At 46.4% G+C, this 21,561-nt stretch overlaps 1 protein-coding gene across 1 annotated transcript in view; it reads right to left on the bottom strand.

Moving 5' to 3' along the window:
• Positions 1-1,241: 1,241 nt before the first annotated feature.
• The window catches only part of clec19a (C-type lectin domain containing 19A), a 93,891-nt gene continuing 73,571 nt past the window's right edge, over positions 1,242-21,561 (bottom strand). The window contains exon 5 of the mRNA XM_070901752.1: positions 1,242-1,321. Within this exon, the coding sequence (XP_070757853.1) occupies positions 1,242-1,321 (80 nt within the window). The remainder of the gene's footprint in view (positions 1,322-21,561) is intronic.

Genomic DNA, 21,561 nt, shown 5'->3' with positions numbered 1-21,561 from the left:
TGTGATGGGTGAATGGGACTTGGTGCAAATTAGGACATGGACAGCAGAATTTTGGATGACCTCAAGTTTACGGAGCGTAGAAAATTGGAGGCCGGTGAGGAATGCGTTGGGATAGTCAAGTCTAGATGTACCAAAGGCATAGATGAGGGTTTCAGCAGCAGATGAGCTGAGGCGGGGCGGAGATGGGCGATGCTCCGGAGGTGGAAATAGGCGGTTTGAGTGATTCCACGGATAGCTTTTGGAAGCTTATCTCGGGGATCAAATAGGTTGCAAACAGTCTGGTTCAGCCTCAGACAATTGCCAAGGAGAGGGATGGAGTTGGTAGCTAGGGAACGCAGTTTGTGTTGGGGACCGAAGACAATGACTTCGGTCGTCCCAATACCTAGTTGGAAAAAATTATTGCTCATCCAGTGTTGGATGTAGAGACCGTGGAGGGGTTGAGGAAGATGGTGGTGAGGTAGAGCTGGGTGACATCAGCGTACACATGGAAACTGTCACTGTGTTTTCAGATGATGTCGCTGAGGGGCAACATGTAGTTGAGAAATAGGAGGGGGCCAAGGCTTGATCCTTGGGGGACACCAGAGGTAAGGGGCGGGAGTGGGAAAATAAGCCATTGCAGGTGATTCTCTGGCTATGGCTGTATAGATAAGAATGGAACCAGGCGAGTGCAGTCCAACCCAGCTGGATGATGGCATAAAGGTGTTGGAGGATGATGGAGTGGTCAACTGTATCAAAGGCTGCAGACAGGTTGAGAAGGATGAGGAGGGAGAGTTTATCCTTGTCATAGTCACATAAGATGTCTGAGTTCTTTTTGTTAAATTTTAATGAGTACATATTTTGATGGGTTTGTGATCTAACATAAGATAAATATACATGACAAACCTCTAACTAATACATTCTTGGAAATAAAGTTTGACCTATCAATCAAAAATCAAGACCATGTGTTGGGACAGAAAGTCGATCTGAGAATATTAAAGTTTGGTGCTATGCTATACACAATGCAATCATACTACATATCAAAGGGAATATGATTAATTGAAGCCTGAAAATAAAAAGGCCAGAAGGTAGGCCAAACTCTGTTTTCCGACCCAGAGCAGACAGTACTGGCGTTAAAATGGTGTGGCATTTTGATCAGAACTTCTAAGATTGATTTTCCCAGTTGGCTAGAATGCATCTGCATCGATGCTGCAGAGAAATAATCTTCAAAATTAATTCCAAACAGCCCAAGCTACTCATGGTGGTTAGTTGTTCTCCAGGGAAGGAATTTTACAAACAAATGAAAATTCACGACTGCAACGATTGTCATTCCAGGATCTAAGAGCTGGGAATAGAAAAAGAAAAATGCAAGTTGAGTTCCTGATCTTAAATAATTTGTCCATTTTTACTTTATGTCCATTCATAATTAACTCAAGAGAAGAGGGCTTGGTGAAGAATAGGAGTGTTATGGTCACTTCTTGCACACAGTATCAGCATCAAATAACGTACAGATCAGGTAGAGCACGGCTTACATGAAGTGGAAAGCTTCCTATATGTTAAGCCTAGTCTCAGACAGCACCGATGTGATATTTCCAGTTCCAGTGCCATTCATTTTATAACTTCTTTGAGAGGTAGTATCAATTTATTGTCAGATTATGGAGATTTTAGGCTGTGGATTTGTTCCGCTAGGAACTGGGTTGAAACTCTAACTCCTTGTGTAAGGCTACACACCAAATGGCTAAGAAGAGAAGTTTTTCATTTCTTTAATCGGGGCTGGCTTTGAACCCAGGTGCCAGAGGGGAGGCAATGTGCTAACCCAGTGCAGTCCTGCTACAAGAATAACAAATAATGTGAAGAACAGAACAACACAAATCAATGTTTACAGGTAATGAACACCATGTCAAGAAGTTTCAGTACCACTGAGGGGCCAAAATTCCCTTTATTTTCTGACTTTCGCTGTAAACAGTACAGATCTAATGCTAGTATAAAATGCTAACATATCTGTCCATGTTTAGCCCGGACCTGAAGATTGCTCTTATTCAAAATGCGTTCAGAAAATATGCAAGTAGATTTCTTGTTTGTAGGGTCAATCATGAACAATTGTGCAGAATTGCACAGTGGGGAATACTGATAGAGGTAAATGGAGCGGACATTTTTCGTGGACTGCCCAGGTGACCCCTACAATTGCAGGGTCTCTTCTAGTGCAGCAGGAAACAGAGGAGAAGGCAGACTCAGAGGGCACAGGCAGCACATGACTCACAACAAGCTAGCTCACATGTAGCACAACAGAGCTAACCACCTGACATGAAGGAGGTGCAATGCATGATGTGGGAGGGAGTCAACAATCCACAATGTACTACCAGTGGCACTGAAGGCCACCATTGCCCTCAATTTCTACACCATAAAATCACGCCAAAAGCACCCACAGGGGATATCACATATATTGTAACAACCTCTACTGGAAATCTGGCCTACTCAGGTCTGAATGCCCAGAGACTCAACCCAGTGACTTGCTGGCCTCCCATCAATCCCCAAAACTAGTGTCCTGTACCCTGTGACTTCCTCAGCTACATCACTGAGTAACTGATATAAAGTGCCTGTAGCTGAGATTGTGCTTAAAATAATTGTGGGAGGTGATGGTTGGTACTGTAGTGGTTGTACCTCTTCAGGCGATCAATGAAGACCACTTGATTGTCTTTGCTTTGTGAAGAGAGCAGATGCGATTATGAGTAAATGAACAAACAGGGGGAATAATTCGCTTGGGCCTGTTTTCGAAATTGGGCCCTGGGCCTCGTTAACATTGAAGATGTTGTGTATAGAAGAACTCCACGAGGCTGAGTACTGTGAGCTAAACTTAGTGTGACCTTAGTCTTCTTTATTACAACTCCAGAGTGCCTAAACAACATGGCAGCCAACCTTTTATACTGGCCCTGCACGTGTGTGCAGGTGACCATTGGACTCCAACAGTTGCGCCCTCTGGTGGCAAGTATTACATAGTTACAAACATAACATCACTCCCCCCCCGCCCCACCCCAAAGTCTCCAGTACAAGTTATTTACAAGTTGAGGCAATCCAGAACCCTTTGCTCCCTGGTTGATCGTCCAAGTTCAAATCCTGGCGAGTGTGAGTTGGTCGGATCTTTGCTGCACTGCACTACGGCTGGTCTGACCAGACTGTCAGGAACAGTGGGTTCATCCTCATGATTGACAGAGAGGTCGATTGCTGGTTGGGTGTGTGATGGTGGATCGTCGATGGTAATGTCCTCTTCAAGTTGTTCCTGGTTGTCAGTAAATCGCAATTTGGTCTGATCTAAATGCTTTCTGCACATTTGGCCATTTAACAGTTTGATTGTAAACAACTTATTCCTTTCCTTGACCAAAACAGTGCCAGCAACCCACTTGGGACCATGACCGTAATTCAGAACAAACATAGGGTCGTTAACATCAATGTCACGTGAAACAGCCGCGCGATCGTGGTACATGTTCTGCCGGTGTCGCCGGGTTTCCATGTGATCATTAAGATCCGGGTGGACTAGGGAGAGCCTGATTTTGAGGGCTCTCTTCATTAACAATGCTGCTGGGGGAACCCCGGTGAGCGAGTGGAGTCGTGTCTGGTAACTGAGCAGAATGCGAGACAAGCGGGTCTGCAGGGAGCCTTCCATCACACGTTTCATGCTCTGCGTGAATGTTTGGACTGCCCGCTCCACTCAACCGTTAGACGCAGGCTTAAACAGAGCAGACCTGACATGCTTGATGCCATTGTGGGTCATAAACTCGTTGAATTCTGAGCTGGTGAAACATGGTCCATTGTCGGGTAAGCCATGGGTGGCGAACATGGCCCGGAGGCTTTCAATGGTGGCTGTGGACGTGCTGGATGACATGATTACGCATTCAATCCATTTGGAGTAAGTGTCCACAACTACTAAAAACATCTTTCCTAGAAAGGGGCCGGAAAAATCTGCGTGGATCCTGGACTACGATTTGGAGGGCCAAGACCTCAGACTCAGTGGAGCCTCCCTTGGTGCATTGCTCAGCTGCGAGCAAGTGTTGCACTGATGCACGCATGACTCCAAGTCCGAATCAATGACGGGCCACCAAACATGCGACCTGGCAATTGCCTTCATCATGACAATGCCTGGGTGGGTACTGTGTAGGTCGCGTATAAACGTTTCCCTGTCTTTTTTTGGCAAAACCATGCGATTACCCCATAAGAGACAATCCGACTGGATGGACATTTCAACTTTGCGTCGGTGAAACGGCTTAATTTCATCTTGCATTTCCCCGGGAACGGCCGACCAGTTCCCATTTAGGACACATCTCTTTACTAATAATAGCACAGGATCCTGGCTGGTCCAGGTCCTGATCTGGCGAGCTGTGACAGCTGACCCCTTGCTCTCAAAAGCATCCATGACCAGTAGCAATCTGCGGGCTGCGCCATTTCAACCCCAGTGGTGGGTAATGGTAGCCAGCTGAGAGCATTGGCACAGGTTTCAGTGCCTGGTCTGTGGCGGATAACATAGTCATAAGCAGATAATGTTAGTGCCCATCTTTGGATGCGGGACAAAGCATTGGTATTTATACCTTTGCTCTCTGAAAGCAGCGAAATGAGCGGCCTGTGGTCAGTTTCAAGCTCAAACCGAAGTCCAAATAGGTACTGGTGCATTTTCTTAACCCCATATACACATGTTAACGCCTCTTTCGTGACCATACTATAGGCTCTCTCAGCCTTAGACAGACATCTAGACGTGTATGCATCCGGTTGGAGGTTGACCGATGCATTGGCTTGCTGTAACACACAGCCGACCCCGTACGATGAGGCGTCACAAGCTAGCACTAAACGTTTACATGGGTCATAATGTACAAGTAACTTATTAGAACATAGCAGGTTCCTGGCCTTCTCAAAGGCTGTGTCTTGGAGATTTGCCCCAAAACCAGTCGTCACCCTTACGTAGCAACATGTGCAAAGGCTTTAACAACGTGCTCAACCCGGGTAGAAAGTTACCAAAATAGTTGAGGAACGAACACAGCTCTTGTCACATTCTGTGGTCTGGGTGCATTCTTGATGGCTTCTGTCTTTGAGTTCGTGGGCCTGATGCCGCCTGCTACAATCTCTCTCACCAAAAATTCAACTTCCTGGTGCCAGGAAAACAAGCTTGGAGTGTTTCAACCTGAGTCCCACTCTGTCTAGGTGACTTAGAACCTCTTCCAGGTTGTGTAGATGCTCAATGGTTTCATGACCAGTGATCAGGATGTCGTCTTGAAACACAATGGTGCACAGAACAGATTTCAGCAAATTTTCCATGTTTCTCTGGAAAATGGCTGCAGCCGAGCGAATCCCGAAAGGGCATCTGTGGTATATAAACAGCCCTTTGAGTGTGTTGATGCACGTCAGTCTTTTCGAAGATTCAGCCAGCTCCTGTGTCATGTAGGCGGAGGTTGGGTCCAACTTGGTGAACGACTTCCTCCCCGCTAACATTGCGAACAGGTCATCCGCCTTGGGCAGCGGGTACTGGTCCTGTAGTGAGACTCGGTTAATCGTTACCTTGTAGTCTCCGCAGATTCTGACCATGCCATCGCTTTTCAACACCGGAACAATTGGACTGGCCCACTCATTGAACTCGACTGGCGATATGATTCCTTCGCGTTGGAGTCTGTCCGCTTCGATCTCAACTTTCTCCATCATGTATGGAACCGCCTGAGCTTTGTGATGGACGGGCCGTGCATTGGGGCCCAGATGGATCTGTACCGTGGCACCTGTGAAGTTGCCGATGCCTGGTTCTAAAAGTGAGGGAAACTTGCTCAGCACTTGATCACACGAGGAGTTATCCACTGAAGATAGTGCTTTGATGTCATTCCAATTCCATCTAATCTTTTCTAGCCAGCTTCTGCCGAACAGCGTTGGGCCATTGCCTGGAACAATCCACAATGATAGGTCATGCACAGCTCCATCATACGATACCTTCGCTGCCACACTTCCAATGACTGGTATGAGCTCTTTGGTGTAGATAGGCAGCTTTGCATTAATTGGGCTCAGTTTGGGCCTTTCTGCTTTATTGTCCCACAGTTCCTCGAAAGCCTTCTGGTTCATTATTGACCGACTCACACCCGTGTCCAACTCCATGGATACTGGAACTCCATTTAGTTTGACTTTCAGCATGATAGGAGGGCTCTTGGTGGTGAAGGTATGTACCCCATACACTTCTTCCTCGGGTTGAGTTGCCTGTGCTGCGTGATCCGTGCCGGATCGATCATCCTCTGCCACGTGGTATGTCGCAGCATGTTTGCACATTCGCTGGAGGTGCTCCATCGTTGCACAGCCTTTGCACACAGTGCTTGAATCGACATTGATGGGCCCGATGATTACCCCTGCAGCACCAACACGGTGCTAATGGATTCATATTCACCCCCAATGGCAGACTCTGTGTCATCACAGGTCTTGCAGCCGCAGACGTATAGGCCCTGCCATATGCAGTTCAGCCTGCTAGCGATGTCATTTTATACACAGTACTTGCTGGTGAGCTTCGATGTTGAGAAGATATCTGTTTGGTGTTATTGTCCGTGGCCATGCATGCCTGGGCGATCGCGATGGCCCAGCTGAGTCTAGGGTTTCGGCAACCAGCAGCTTTCAAAGAATGACCTTGTGGCTGATGCTCAGCACGAAAAAGTCCCGCAGCATTTGCCCCAACGCAGCTCCAAAATCGCAAGGTCCCGTGAGGCGTCTCAGGTTGGCGACAGAATCCACCACGTCCTGGCCCCCGGAGCGATGGTGCGTGTAAAAACGATATCTGGCCATGAGGATACTCTCCTTCAGCTTGAGGTGGTCCCGAACCAATGTGCACAACTCTGTGTATTCCTTCTCCGTTGATTTTGTCGGTGCGAGCAGATTCTTGCTGAGGCTGTATATTTTAGGCCCACAGACGGTGAGGAGAACCGCCCTGCGCTTGGCAGCGTTAGTTTCTCCTTCCAGCTCGTTGGCCACGAAGTACTGGTCGAGACGCTCGACGAAGGCTTCCCAATCATCAACCTTTACGAATCTCTCTAATATTCCAATGGCAGCCATGGTTGCGTGAAGGTTCGTATTCAGTTACTCGTCGCCAATTGTTGTGTATAGAAGAACTCCACGAGGCTGAGTACTGTGAGCTAAACTTAGCGTGACCTTAGTCTTCTTTACTACAACACCAGAGTGCCTAAACAACATGGCAGCCAACCTTTTATACTGGCCCTGCACGTGATGCCGAATTTCGGCCCAGTTGCCTCACCAGCAGCGGTCCGAAGGAAAGCCCCAGGAGTGGGGTTGGTGCGGACCACGGGGGAAGGGGCCAGAGATTGCAATGATTGTGGCTGCTCAACCTGGCTCAAAAGGAAGGTTTTTATCTAATTCAATTTTTTTTTTTTAAAAAGGACCTTCCATTGGACACTGCAGGAATTCTGAGTGGTGTTCACCCGGCACTGCTCATCGTAAATATATTTTCCCAAGGGGTCCTTCAAGAGGCGGTAGGTTCCTAATTAACATATGCAAGATAACACTGTTTGAGGTGGCCACCCAAGATGCCTAAAACAATGGGCCCGACAAATTCAGCAGTGGACCGAATGCATACGCAAATTGGGTCGTTCCACTGATAAATTTGTCAACGTTCTGCCCATTTGCGGCTGATAAAAGGGTGTAACACATACCAATTTCTATTCCACATATCTTTTGTCCTAATGTATGGTCACTACATGCACAGTTACGCTTATATTGTGGAAATCATGGAATGAGTAATGTTGGTCTGTGCTTACTCTCCAACTCCTCAGGTCCACTGGGTTTGAGAGTATTGCTGTTGAAGCCATCATATCCTGTCTATGGCTTCTGTTGATAGGCTCCATCACCTGTTACACTCTCTGCCCTCCTATTATGCACAAGTTTTCCTCTAAACACAACATATCCTTGTTGAAATTATTTGTGTGAGTGCAGCATTTTTGCCCAGCTCTTTAACTACTATATGTCCTCGAGCTCGAACATAAATCTTTGGGCCTAACTTTCCAAGCCCCTGCCACACCAGTGGGGTTTTGCCCACAGCAGGTGACTTATCTGAAAATCACAGCTTCTTTGCCTCAGATTTTACATCCATTGACATTAATAGGTAGACAATCTAAGGTAATTTACTCTCGATTTTCTGATAAGCCACCCACTACAGGTTAGCACCCAGTAGTTGGAGTGGGGCCTTGGTAATTCCACTCCTTGTCACCGTATTTTGGCTTACTGGGTAGAACACACGCCCCCACGCAATTACCTTGACTTTGGAAAGCAATAGAATAGACAGTCTATCATACTGTAGCGCAGGCTATAAACTACAAACACATTTATTAACAGTGAACAGATAGATAAATAGCAATAAAGATACAAAGTAGATTTATCATAATATAAAGAACTTAATAGACTTACTTGTGAATATAGAGAAAATAACAAAGAATCGCATTCACCGCACTAAAACATTCTCTCCTCTCTCTGAAACATACACGGAATGGGTGAAGAGTGCTATATATAAACCCCACTCAGACAGCTTCTGGCTGCAGTGCTGTTCACTAATGGACTACAAAGAGTCATTACCCTTCCCCCTGCCTGCTTCCCCCCACCACCTCCCGCTCACATACTCGACTTAAGTCTTTCCATAATTCCCAGGAGAAGAGGAAATCAAACTTCTGTTTACCCACACATATCCAGCCACCACTCACAGTAAAGACATCCTACAGATGCCCAAACTTGTCTGTCCAGGAGTGTCAATCCAACAATTTGCCAGATCAAATAACTCTTCCTTTATTCTTTTGGTAACAATCTTAAATTTATATTTCTAGTTACTGATTCACTGATCATTGGAAATAATGGGGGTAATTCTAACGCTGTGATTATCTGCACGAACATCTTTGTATGGGTGTGGTATCCCGGAGCTGCGCGTGGACACCCGATCCCGTTCTGCACATGTGCGCTGTTTACTGAATCTGCGCAAGCGCAGTACCCAACGTTGCGGCCTGACCCTGGGCCACACTTTCCTCGTCCAAGAGGAGAAGTTCACTGGCTGGACCTGTTGGTGGCTGGAGTTGGGCGCGAGGGGAAAGAAAAGATTGAAAGGGGAGAAAGAGAGGGAATTGGATGGGGTGGAGAGAGATGGGGGGAGAGTAGGGGGAGAGAGAGAGAGCGAGGGGGAGAGAGCAAGGGGGAGAGAGGAGGGAAGAGGAGCGGAGAGAGATGGGGGGAAGAAAGAGGCCGGGGGGGAGAGAAAGGGGGAGGGGAGAGAGAAGGGATCAGAGTGGGAAAGAGAGAATGTGGGGAGAAAGAGGGGATTGGAGATGGGAGACTGAGAAAGGATCAGAGGGGGAGAGAGAGGGGACCGTAGGGGGAGAGAGGGGATTGTAGAGGGAGAGAGAGGCGATCGAAGGGGGAGAGAGAGTGGGGAGAAAGAGGAGGGGGAGAGAAAGAATGGGAGAGAGAGGGAGAGAGAGAGGGCGGGAGAGAGAGTGAGGGGGAGAGAGAGCGGGAGAGAGGGAGAGAGAGAGGGGGGGAGGAGGGGTGGAGGAGGGTCGAGGAGGCGGGAGCTCGGAACAGCGCGAGTCCAGGGTCGTCGAGAGGCCTACAAAGGCCAGCGGGAGTCGGGCAGTTCTAGCAGTCGGTTGAGGAGGCGGGAGCTCGGAGCAGCGCGAGTCCGGGATAGGTGACGTCACAGCCAAGGGGGTAAGTGATTGGCTGGTGATTGGTAAATAGTTTTTCTTTTTCTTTTCTATATCAGTAAGTAACATTTAACGTTGTTGTTGCCAAACTAAGTTAATCTAGGGGTTAAGTCATGACAGGAGAGCTCGGACACGTGTTATGCTCCTCCTGTACCATGTGGAAAATCAGGGACGCCTCCGGTGTCCCTGATGACGACGTGTGCGGGAAGTGTATCCGTCTCCAGCTCCTGACGGACCGCATTGCGGCACTGGAGCTGTGGGTGGATTCACTCTGGAGCATCCACGATGCTGAGAATGACGTGAATAACACGTTCAGTGAGCTGGTCTTACTGCAGGTAAAGGGTACACAGCCAGATAGGGAATGGAAGACCAACAGGAAGAGCAGTGCAAGGAAGGTAGTGCAGTGGTCCCCTGCGGTCATCCCCCTGCAAAACAGATACACCACTTTGGGTACTGTTGAGGGGGATGACTCATCAGGGGAAGGCAGCAGCAGCCAGGTTCATGGCACCGTGGCGGGCTCTGCTGCACAGGAGGGCAGGAAAAAGAGTGGGAGAGTGATAGTGATAGGGGATTCTATTGTAAGGGGTACAGATAGGCGTTTCTGTGGCCGCAACCGAGACTCCAGGATGGTATGTTGCCTCCCTGGTGCAAGGGTCAAGGATGTCTCGGAGCAGGTGCAGGACATTCTGAAAAGGGAGGGTGAACAGCCAGTTGTTGTGGTGCATATAGGTACCAACGATATAGGTAAAAAACGGGATGAGGTCCTACGAGACGAATTTAAGGAGCTAGGAGCTAAATTAAAAAGTAGGACCTCTAAAGTAGTAATCTCTGGATTGCTACCAATGCCATGTGCTAGTCAGAGTAGGAATCGCAGGATAGCTCAGATGAATACGTGGCTTGAGCAGTGATGCAGCAGGGAGGGATTCAAATTCCTGGGGCATTGGAACCGGTTCTGGGGGAGGTAGGACCAGTACAAACCGGTCTGCACCTGGGCAGGACCGGAACCAATGTCCTAGGGGGAGTGTTTGCTAGTGCTGTTGGGGAGGAGTTAAACTAATATGGCAGGGGGATGACAACCAATGCAGGGAGACAGAGGGAAACAAAAAGGAGAAAGAAGCAAAAGACAGAAAGGAGATGAGTAAAAGTGGAGGGCAGAGAAACCCAAGGCAATAAACAAAAAGGGCCACTGTACAGCAAAATTCTAAAGGGTCAAAGTGTAATAAAAAGACAAGCCTGAAAGCTCGGTGCCTCAATGCGAGGAGTATTTGGAACCCAGGAGAGGGCTCTGAGCGAGTTAGAGTGGGTGAGAGCTCAGATGAACAGGACCCCAAGAAAGAACGCAAAAGGCAGGAGGCAACAGAGCAGAGTAGCACTGGGATAAGTGTAAACCACAAGGTGATAGGAAGGGACAATATGTATGAATATAAAGGGGCTGCAGGAAGGGTCAAAACTAAAAATCATGGTTTAAAAACTAGTATTAAAACACTCTATCTAAACGCATGCAGCATTCGAAATAAAATAAATGAGTTGACGGCACAAATCATTACAAATGGGTATGATTTGGTGGCCATTACAGAAACGTGGTTGCAGGGTGGCCAAGACTGGGAATTAAATATACAGGGATATCTGGAAGGATAGACAAGAAGGAAAAGGAGGTGGGGTAGCTCTGTTAATAAAGGATGATATCAGGGCAGTTGTGAGAGATGATATTGGCTCTAATGAACAAAATGTTGAATCATTGTAGGTGGAGGTTAGAGATAGTAAGGGGAAAAAAATCACTGGTGGGCATAGTTTATAGGCCCCCAAATAATAACTTCATAGTGGGGCAGACAATAATCAAAGGAATAATGGAGGCATGTGAAAAATGAACGGCAGTAATCATGGGGGATTTTAACCTACATATCGATTGGTCAAATCAAATCGCACGGGGTAGCCTGGAGGAGGAATTCATAGAATGAAAATGGGATTGTTTCTTAGAACAGTATGTTACAGAACCTACAAGGGAGCAAGCTATCCTAGATCTGGTCCTGTGTAATGAGTCAGGAATAATAAACGATCTCCGAGTAAAAGATCACAGTATGGTTGAATTTGTAATACAGATTGAGGGTGAGGAAGTAGTGTCTCAAACGAGCGTACTATGCTTAAACAAAGGGGACTACAGTGGGATGAGGGCAGAGTTGGCTAAAGTAGACTGGGAACACAGACTAAACGGTGGCACAATTGAGGAACAGTGGAGGATTTTTAAGGAGCTCTTTCATAGTACTCAACAAAAATATATTCCAGTGAAAAAGAAGGGTGGTAAGAGAAGAGATAACCAGCTGTGGATAACCAAGGAAATAAAGGAGTATCAAATTAAAAACCAATGCGTATAAGGTGGCCAAGGTTAGTGGGAAACTAGAAGATTGGGAACATTTTAAACGACAGCAAAGAATGACTAAGAAAGCAATAAAGAAAGGAAAGATAGATTACGAAAGTAAACTTGCGCAAAACATAAAAACAGATAGTAAAAGCTTTTACCGATATATAAAACGGAAGAAAGTGACTAAAGATGAGAAGGGGGATTTAATAATGGGAAATGTGGAAATGGCTGAGACCTTAAACAATTATTTTGCTTCGGTCTTCACAGTGGAAGACACCAAAACCATGACAAAAATTGCTGGTCACGGGAATGTGGGAAGGGAGGACCTTGAGACAATCACTATCACTAGGGGGGTAGTGCTGGACAGGCTAATGGGACTCAAGGTAGACAAGTCACCTGGTCCTGATGAAATGCATCCCAGGGTATTAAAAGAGATGGCGGAAGTTATAGCAGATGCATTCGTTATAATCTACCAAAATTCTCTAGACTCTGGGGAGGTACCAGCGGATTGGAAAGCAGCTAATGTAACGCCTCTGTTTAAAAAAGGGGGCAGACAAAAGGCAGGTAACTATAGGCCGGTTAGTTTAGCATCTGTAGTGGGGAAAATGCTTGAAGCTATCATTAAGGAAGAAATAGCAGGACATCTAGATAGGAATAGTGCAATCAAGCAGACGCAACATGGATTCATGAAGGGGAAATCATACTTAACTAATTTACTGCAATTCTTTGAGGATATAACGTGCATGGTGGATAGAGGTGTACCGATGGATGTGGTGTATTTAGATTTCCAAAAGGCATTCGATAAGGTGCCACACAAAAGGTTACTGCAGAAGATAAAGGTACGCGGAGTCAGAGGAAATGTATTAGCATGGATAGAGAATTGGCTGGCTAACAGAAAGCAGAGAGTCGGGATAAATGAGTCCTTTTCGGATTGGAAATCGGTGGTTAGTGGTGTTCCACAGGGATCGGTGCTGGGATCACAACTGTTTACAATATACATAGATGACCTGGTAGAGGGGACAGAGTGTAGTGTAACAAAATTTGCAGATGACACTAAGATTAGTGGGAAAGCGGGTTGTGTAGAGGACACAGAGAGGCTGCAAAGAGATTTAGATAGGTTAAGTGAATGGGCTAAGGTTTGGCAGATGGAATACAATGTCGGAAAATTTGAGGTCATCCACCTGGGAAAAAAAACAGTAAAAGGGAATATTATTTGAATGGGGAGAAATTACAACATGCTGCAGTGCAGAGGGACCTGGGGGTCCTTGTGCATGAATCCCAAAACGTTAGTTTGCAGATGCAGCAGGTAATCAGGAAGGTGAATGGAATGTTGGTCTTCATTGCGAGAGGGATGGAGTACAAAAGCAGGGAGGTGTTGCTGCAACTGTACAGGGTATTGGTGAGGCTGCACCTGGAGTACTGCGTGCAGTTTTGGTCACCTTACTTAAGGAAGGATATACTAGCCTTGGAGGGGGTACAGAGATGATTCACTAGGCTGATTCCGGAGATGAGGGGGTTACCTTATGATGATAGATTGAGTAGACTGGGTCTTTACTCGTTGGAGTTCAGAAGGATGAGGGGTGATCTTATCGAAACATTTAAAATAATGAAAGGGATAGACAAGATAGAGGCAGAGAGGTTGTTTCCACTGGTCGGGGAGACTAGAACTAGGGGGCACAGCCTCAAAATACGGGGGAGCCAATTTAAAACCAAGTTGAGAAGGAATTTCTTCTCCCAGAGGGTTGTGAATCTGTGGAATTCTCTGCCCAAGGAAGCAGTTGAGGCTAGCTCATTGAATGTATTCAAATCACAGATAGATAGATTTTTAACTAATAAGAGAATTAAGGGTTACGGGGAGAGGGCGGGTAAGTGGAGCTGAGTCCACGGCCAGATCATCCATGATCTTTTTGAATGGTGGAGCAGGCTCAAGGGGCTAGATGGCCTTCTCCTGTTCCTAATTCTTATGTTCTTATGAGAGAGGGGGAGAGGAAGGGAGGGAGGGAGAAATGGGGAGGGAGCGAGAGATGGGGAGGGAGCGAGAGGATGGAAGAGAGAGGATGGGGAGAGGGGAACAGAGAGGATGGGAGGGAGAGAGAGGATGGGAGAGAGAGAGGATGGGAGAGAGAGAGAGAGGATGGGGAGAGAGAGAGAGGATGGGGAGAGAGAGGAGGGGAAGAGAGAGGAGGGGAAGAGAGAGGAGGGGAAGAGAGAGGAGGGGGAGAGAGAGGAGGGGAAGAGAGAGGAGGGGGAGAGAGGGAGAGGAGAGGGAGAGAGAGGTCAGGGAGTCGGGGGGCGGGGGTGGTAAAGATCATGCAGAGCACTGTGGGGATGGGTAAGTATGTGATCCAGGTCTAATGGAGGAAATAAGAGCGGGAACATGATCCAGTTTGTAAGATGGATCACGTTCTTCCAACTCCACCCCCTGTACACCCGCACCCATCCTCTTTACACCTGCACCATGTTCTCTCCTCCTGCCCTTAGGCATGGTGATTTCTCGGAAAACTCGGTGCAGGTGTAGTAAGTGATATCATTGGACTGGACAAAATCTGGCAGTCATCACACTTTCGCTATTCACTTCACACCCAATAAACCTGTTAACAATCCATGACTCACACACAATGCCCCATCTATGGGGCGACAGGGGGATGCGGGGAAGATGAGGAACATATTGGGGGAAAAGGTGAGGAAACTGGCCGGGGGGGGCAGGGGGTAGGTACTTGCTCAGGGGGAGTAGGTCAGGAACTCGGGACGGGTGGGTTGTGGAGAGAAGGACAGGAACCTGGGCGGGGGGAATGTCGGGAACTTGTTCGGGGAGAAGGTGAGGAACCTGGCCGGGGAGGGGGAGGAACTTGGGCAGGGGGAATAGGTCAGGAACTCGGTGGGCGGGTGCAAGGAAGGTTAGGAATCTGTTGGGGGGCAGGAACTTGTTTGGGAAGTGGGAGAGAGAGGGGGACAGAGAGGAGGAGAGAGAGGAGAGGGAGCGAGCCCTAATGTTCCATGGAGCCTGGCAGTCAGAATGGCTCGAATTACACTTTGCAAAGTACTTGATTACTTCGGCAGGTAGGACCATATTACACATTCCAGATAAACTGAAGGGTGTGTCTTGTCCTCCAAGGCGACCAATCAGAAATGTGGTGTTGGAAATAAACGCAACCGAATTATAACCTCCCAAAAAGTGGTGGGTTTGGGTGGGATGGGAAGTTAAAATGTAAAAAATTTCAAACCTGAACAAACCTGCCTGGAACCTGGCCACTTCCATTTTGACACAGCAGACGGGTCCCTCATTTAATTATTTTAATGAAGCTGTGTGCCTAAGATTTTATCTTTAAAGCTGGCCAGCTGGGTTTCCTGGCAACTGAAGGAAGGTGAGGACAGCTGGATGGAACAGGTAAGTACCGTTACAGCACTGCCGCAGGCCTACCCGTCCGACAGCCGGCTAGTCCTCAAACTGGCTGGGGCTGGGAAACTCAAAAATAATAATCATGTCCCACTGTGAAAATCAGCAAGACCTAAGTGAAACCCGGGTTTGCTGACTGCTAAACTGCGTCTGCCCGCGCCCCTCGCCCCCTTCCCTGAATGGGAAGGGCCAACTTTTCTCCATTCACCTTATCAAAACCCCATCATAATTTTGAATACCTCCATCGGATATTTTATTAACCTAATGCACAGTGCCACAGTTTCTCTTGTCTTTTCTCTTAACTAAGACCATCCATTCTTGGCCTCGTGTTAGTGAATCACTTCTGTCATCATCACAGGCAGTCCCCCGAATCGAGGATGACTTGCTTCCATGTCGAAAAGTTCACAGGTGTTTCAATGATGGACCTGAATTTCCAGGTCCGAACGAGTCTCTCTGTGGCCTTCATGCCCTTGCTAAAGTAGGGCACCGAAATTGGACACCGGAGGAAAGTTCAACCCAACCGACCTGTCAAGCAGCTGATGGGATTGGGTGGAGAGTAATTGAAGAGTAAAATTGGGCTGTGTGTAAAACCAGCGTTCCACCCCATCTCCTGGGTGAGTTAGATTAAAATGACCCATTCTAACCGCAGCCTAACCAGTGATTTTTATAGGTTTAGCATTACCTCAGCATGTTGATACCACTCTTCGGTGCATTGCAGCAACCAAGGCTGGATTTCTACTTGAGAGGAATAAGGGTGCATCTCCATGAAACAGCACCCTTGACCCTGGGTGATCTTCCAGCCTTCGAGGAGAGCGGGGGGATTCAATAACATAATTTTGGTAGGTTCCCCAGCCTCCACCTGGAGTCTGCCTGGGGTTGGAGTGGAACTTTACTGATGGCCTTTGAGTTGTTGATAAAATGTGATATTATCTTCTTTAATTTTCAAAGTTACCATCCCGGCCTACGCAATCAATTGTGCTGCGATCGATTGTTCAGGCTTTCTGGGATTTGAAAAATTAAATGCCACCATGACAACCTTGGACGCCAGGGACGAATCTTGGACATCAGTTGTGGCCAGTGTTGCTACAGCACATAATGGAATACCATTACATGAGGTGCTTCCATCCACTGCATAGGCTGTGGCAGCCATTTTGTACATTGTCAGCCCCTCCCGGTGGGCGTTACCTTCCCTACACAAGGCAAGAGGACACACCCACCTGGAGGGTTTGCAACACTTTTCGAATGTTGTTGGCAACATTTTGCCAAGCTGCATGGTGTTTGGAGACAGTTGTTCAGTTAAGGGAGCAAAGTTCAGGACAACCAGCTTGGACTGCAATGCAAATAGAATGTGACATGTTTCAATATTTGGTTAGGGAAGTGCCAGTACCTGTGGCTGGCCTGCCACTTAATCGCATTGAAAACACCAGACCAATCAATGCATCAGGCAACAAGAGCTTACAGATTTTGTTAAGGAAACCTTAGCTCACTAACGTCCATTACATCCGCTTTATTATGACACAGTCCATGTTGCCACGGAATGCTTTACCATCTGAATGCCGTATGACTCATGAGTTTCTGGAAAAGTAAAAATAAAACATTCCAGATACCACTGCACAAACACCACAGATCTGTGGGATACACTGAACGTACTTCCTGTTATCTAAAGCCTATCCTTTGCCCCCCTTGTCCAATCCCTAACTACCTACGTCCATGGCTCTTCCAATATCCTCCACAGCTTTACTATCTTCAGATTCTCTGACCACTACCATTTATTTTTCACCATTGTTGTCCAGTCCCTCTACACCTCCATACCTCAGCAGGAGAGTGTACACATTTTCCATTTCTTCCTTGAACTATGGTCCAAACACTCCCTGTCCACACCAGGACCAGTGCCTGGTCTCCCTTGGTGTATCTGGGTCCTGATCTCATTTGCGGCTGTTCAGTTGCTTGACTTGTCACAAGAGAGCACTGGAAGGGCCACAGATCTTCAGCATGAGTACCGGGCTATGCCCGCCTGTGACTTCCGGTGCTGGCCTGGCCAAAGTTTGAGGAGTCAGCGGAGGTCACATACTTTAAAATATGAAGAGCAATCCTCCATGCCACTAGAGTTGCATCTTAGTGCCTGCCCAGCCCAAGGCAAAACTGTGGTGCAGTGTGCCATCGGGAGAGTGTGGGGACATCCTTTAAATGGCCCATCGGAAAATGCATCTTGCAAAATTCCTTGGTGGTCCAGGCTACATCTCAGGCTCAGACCTCAAGATTGGCCCCACATCCACTATTGGACAGGCCCATACTTGGTCCCATCCTTCCACCAGGCCAGGGACTCAGAAACCCCTGGTCTGGGAGCCCTTGTCCCCAGCCACACCTGGCCACGCTGCTGCTCTTGTTTGGGACAGGTAAAGGCTCTGCTCCATACAAGGCCCCACAGAGATTCCCAGGGAAGGTCGGGACCTGGTCAGTGTTCCCTCGAATGTTTGTTGTTGTGCGCGGTCCCTTTAACTGGCTCCGCAGTCCATTCAAATATTTGCGCCTGTGCATTTATTTCCATTGAAAAGCCGTTGAGTGGCCGACGCGGGACCTCCAGACCACTGCCCGGCCATACAGCTAAGCAGAAACGTTGGACTTGGTGTAACAGTCTCCCAGCCTGATTTGATGTTCTGCAGCCACCAGAGTCACAACAGCATTGTATGAGCTGGGTCCCCTGGTTTTGTATTTGTATTTTCTGGCACTGTGGTTGAGTGCTGATGTATTGTTTACTACCAAGTTTCTGCTATTCAAGTTTGTATTTTCTGCAGCAGTGCTGATTTTTATGTACAGACTCCTCATCTTTTATTATCAGCAAGTATTGCGAGGAGATCACAAATGTGAGATGGACATTGTGAGAAACTGCAAGAAATGTCTCTGCTGGGACCATTAATGATTTGGACTTAGGCACGAGTAACTCAATATCAACATTTGCAGATGATACCAAACTAAGGGCTATAGCTAACACCGAGAAAGAATGCATAATAATACAAGTGAAATTAGAAAAACTTGCAGACTGGGCAGTCAAGTGGCAAATGAAATTTAACACAGATAAATGTGAGGTGATACACAAAGAAAGATGTTCTGCTGAGGAAGTATGAGCAGCAAACTAAAAAGCAAAACCACAAAGGTAATAATCTCTGGATTACTACCTGATCCACGAGCAAATTTGCAGAGGGTAAATATGATCAGAGAGTTAAACACATGGCTCAAAGACTGGTGTGGGAGGAATGGGTTTTGGTTCGTGAGACACTGGCACCAGTACTGGGGTAAGAGGGAGCTGTTCCTATGGGACGGGCTCCACTTAGACCGTGCTGAGACTGGGGTCCTGGTGAATCAAATAATTAGGGCTGTAGAGAGGGCTTTAAACTAATTAGTGGGGGGGGGGGGGGCTTCAGATGAGTGAAAATTTTAAAAGTCAAAGAATAAGGAGAAGGCAATAGAGCAGGGTGAAAATCAGAGCGTGACAGGAAGAGACAGAATGTATAAACATAAAAATGAATCAGAAAGTGGGGTCAAAGCAGGAAAAAACAGTAAAAAAACAAATTTAAAAGCTCTTTATCTGAATGCACACAGCATTCGTAACAAAATAGATGAGTTGACGGCACAAATAGATATAAATGATAGCCATTACAGAGACATGGTTGCAAGGTGACCAAGGCTGGGAACTAAATATTCAGGGGTATTTGACAATTCGGAAGGACAGACAGAAAGGAACAGGAGGTGGGGTAGCTCTGTTAATAAAGGATGAGATCAGTGCATTCGTGAGAAACAATATTGGTTTAGAAGATCAAAATGTTGAATCAGTTTGGGTAGAGATAATGAATAATAAGGGAAAAAAGTCGCTGGTGAGCGTAGTCTATAGGCCCCCTAACTGTAGCTACACCATTGGACAGGGTATAAATTAAGAAGTAGTGAAGGATTGTAAAAAAGGAATGGCAGTAATCATGCATGATTTTAACCTTCATATTGAAGGTTAAAAAGGTTATAAAGCAAATTGGCCAGGGAAGAGTTCATAGAGTGTATCCGGGATAGTTTCCTTGAACAGTACGTTGCAGAACCAACCAGGGAGCAGGCTATCTTAGTTCAGGTACTGTGTAATGAGACAGGATTAATAAATGATCTCTAGTAAAGGATCCTCTAGGAATGAGTGACCATAACATGGTTGAATTTCAAATTCAGTTGGAGGGTGAGAAAGTTGGATCTCAAACAAGTGTCCTAAGCTTAAATAAAGGAGACTACAAATGTGTGGAGGCAGAGTTTGCTAAAGTGGACTGGGAAAATAGATTAAAGTGTGGGACGGTTGATGAGCAGTGGCAGACATTTAAGGAGATATTTCACAACTCTCAACAAAAATATATCCCAATGAGAAGGAAAGACAGTAAGAGAAGGGATAACCATCCGTGGCTAACTAAGGAAATAAGGGATGGTATCAAATTGAAAATAAGGGCATACAATGTGGCCAAGACTAGTGGGAGGCCAGAGAATTGGGAAACTTTTAAAAAGCCAGCAAAGAAAGACTAAAAAAATGATAAAGAGAGGGAAGATAGATTGTGAAAGTAAACTAGCACAAAATATAAAAACTGATAGTAAGAGTTTCCACAGGCACATAAAAAGGAAATAGTGGCTAAAATAAATGTTGGTCCCCTAGAGGATGAGACTGGGGAATTAATAATGAAGAACAGGGAAATGGCAGAGACTTTGAACAAATATTTTATATTGGTCTTCACGGTAGAAGACACTAAAAACATCCCAATAGTGGATAATCAAGGGGCTATAGGGAGGGAGGAACTTAATACAATCACTATCACTAAAGACGTAATACTTGGTAAAAAATGGGACTAAAGGCGGACAAGTCCCCTGGACCTGATGGCTTACATCCTAGGGTCCTAAAAGAAGTGGCTGCAGAGAAAATGGATGCATTGGTTGTAATCTACCAAAATTCCCTGGATTCTGGGGAGGTCGCAGCAGATTGGAAAACCGTAAACGTAATGCCTCTATTTAAAAAAGGGAGCAGACAGAAAACAGGAAACTATAGATCGGTTAGACTAACATCTGTCGATGGGAAAATGCTGGATTCTATTATTAAGGAAGCAGTAACAGGACATTTGGAAAAGCATGATTCAATCAAGCAGAGTCAGCGTGGTTTTATGAAAGGGAAATCATGTTTGACAAATTTGCTGGAATTCTTTGAGGAACCAGTGGATGTGGTGTATTCGGATTTCCAGAAGGCATTTGTCAAGGTGCCACATAAAAGGTTATTGCACAAGATAAAAGTTCACAGGGTTGGGGGTAATATATTAGCATGGATAGAGGATTGGCTAACGAAAAGAAAACAGAGAGTCGGGATAAACGGGTCATTTTCCGCTTGGCAAACAGTAACTAGTGGGTGGCGCAGGGATCGGTGCTGGGGCCTCAACTATTTACAATCTATAATAATAACTTGGATGAAGGGACCAAGTATAATGTAACCAAGTTTGCTGATGATAGAAAGATGGGTGGGAAAGCAAATTGTGAGAAGGACACAGAAAATCTACAAAGCGATATTGACGGGCTAAGTGAATGGGCAAAAATTTGGCAGATGGAGTATAATGTGGGAAAATGTGAAGTTATCCACTTTGGCAGAAAAAATAGGAAAGCAAATTATAATTTAAATGGAGAAAAATTGCTAAGTGCTGCAGTATAGAGGGACCTGGGGGTCCTGTGCATGAAACACAAAAAGTTAATATGCAGGTACAGCAAGTAATCAGGAAGGCAAATGGAATGTTAATCTTTATTGCAATGGGGATGGAGTATAAAAGCGAGAAGTCCTGCTATAACTATACAGGATATTGGTGAGGCCACACCTAGAGAACTGCGTACAGTTTTGGTCTCTGTATTTAAGGAAGGATATACTTGCATTGGAGGCTGTTCAGAGAAGGTTCACTAGGTTGATTCCAGAGATGAGGGGGTTGACTTATGAAGATAGGTTGAGTAGGTTGGGCTTATACTCATTGACGTTCAGAAGAATGAGAGGTGATCTTATCGAAACATATAAGATAATGAGGGGGCTCAACAAGGTGGATACAGAGAGGATATTTCCACTCATAGGGGAAACTAAA

This window comes from Pristiophorus japonicus, chromosome 15 (genome assembly GCF_044704955.1).
Source record: "Pristiophorus japonicus isolate sPriJap1 chromosome 15, sPriJap1.hap1, whole genome shotgun sequence".
Lineage (NCBI taxonomy): Eukaryota > Metazoa > Chordata > Chondrichthyes > Pristiophoridae > Pristiophorus > Pristiophorus japonicus.
Note: the sequence above shows the minus strand (reverse complement) of the source record. Positions and strands in the feature narration are given on the sequence as shown.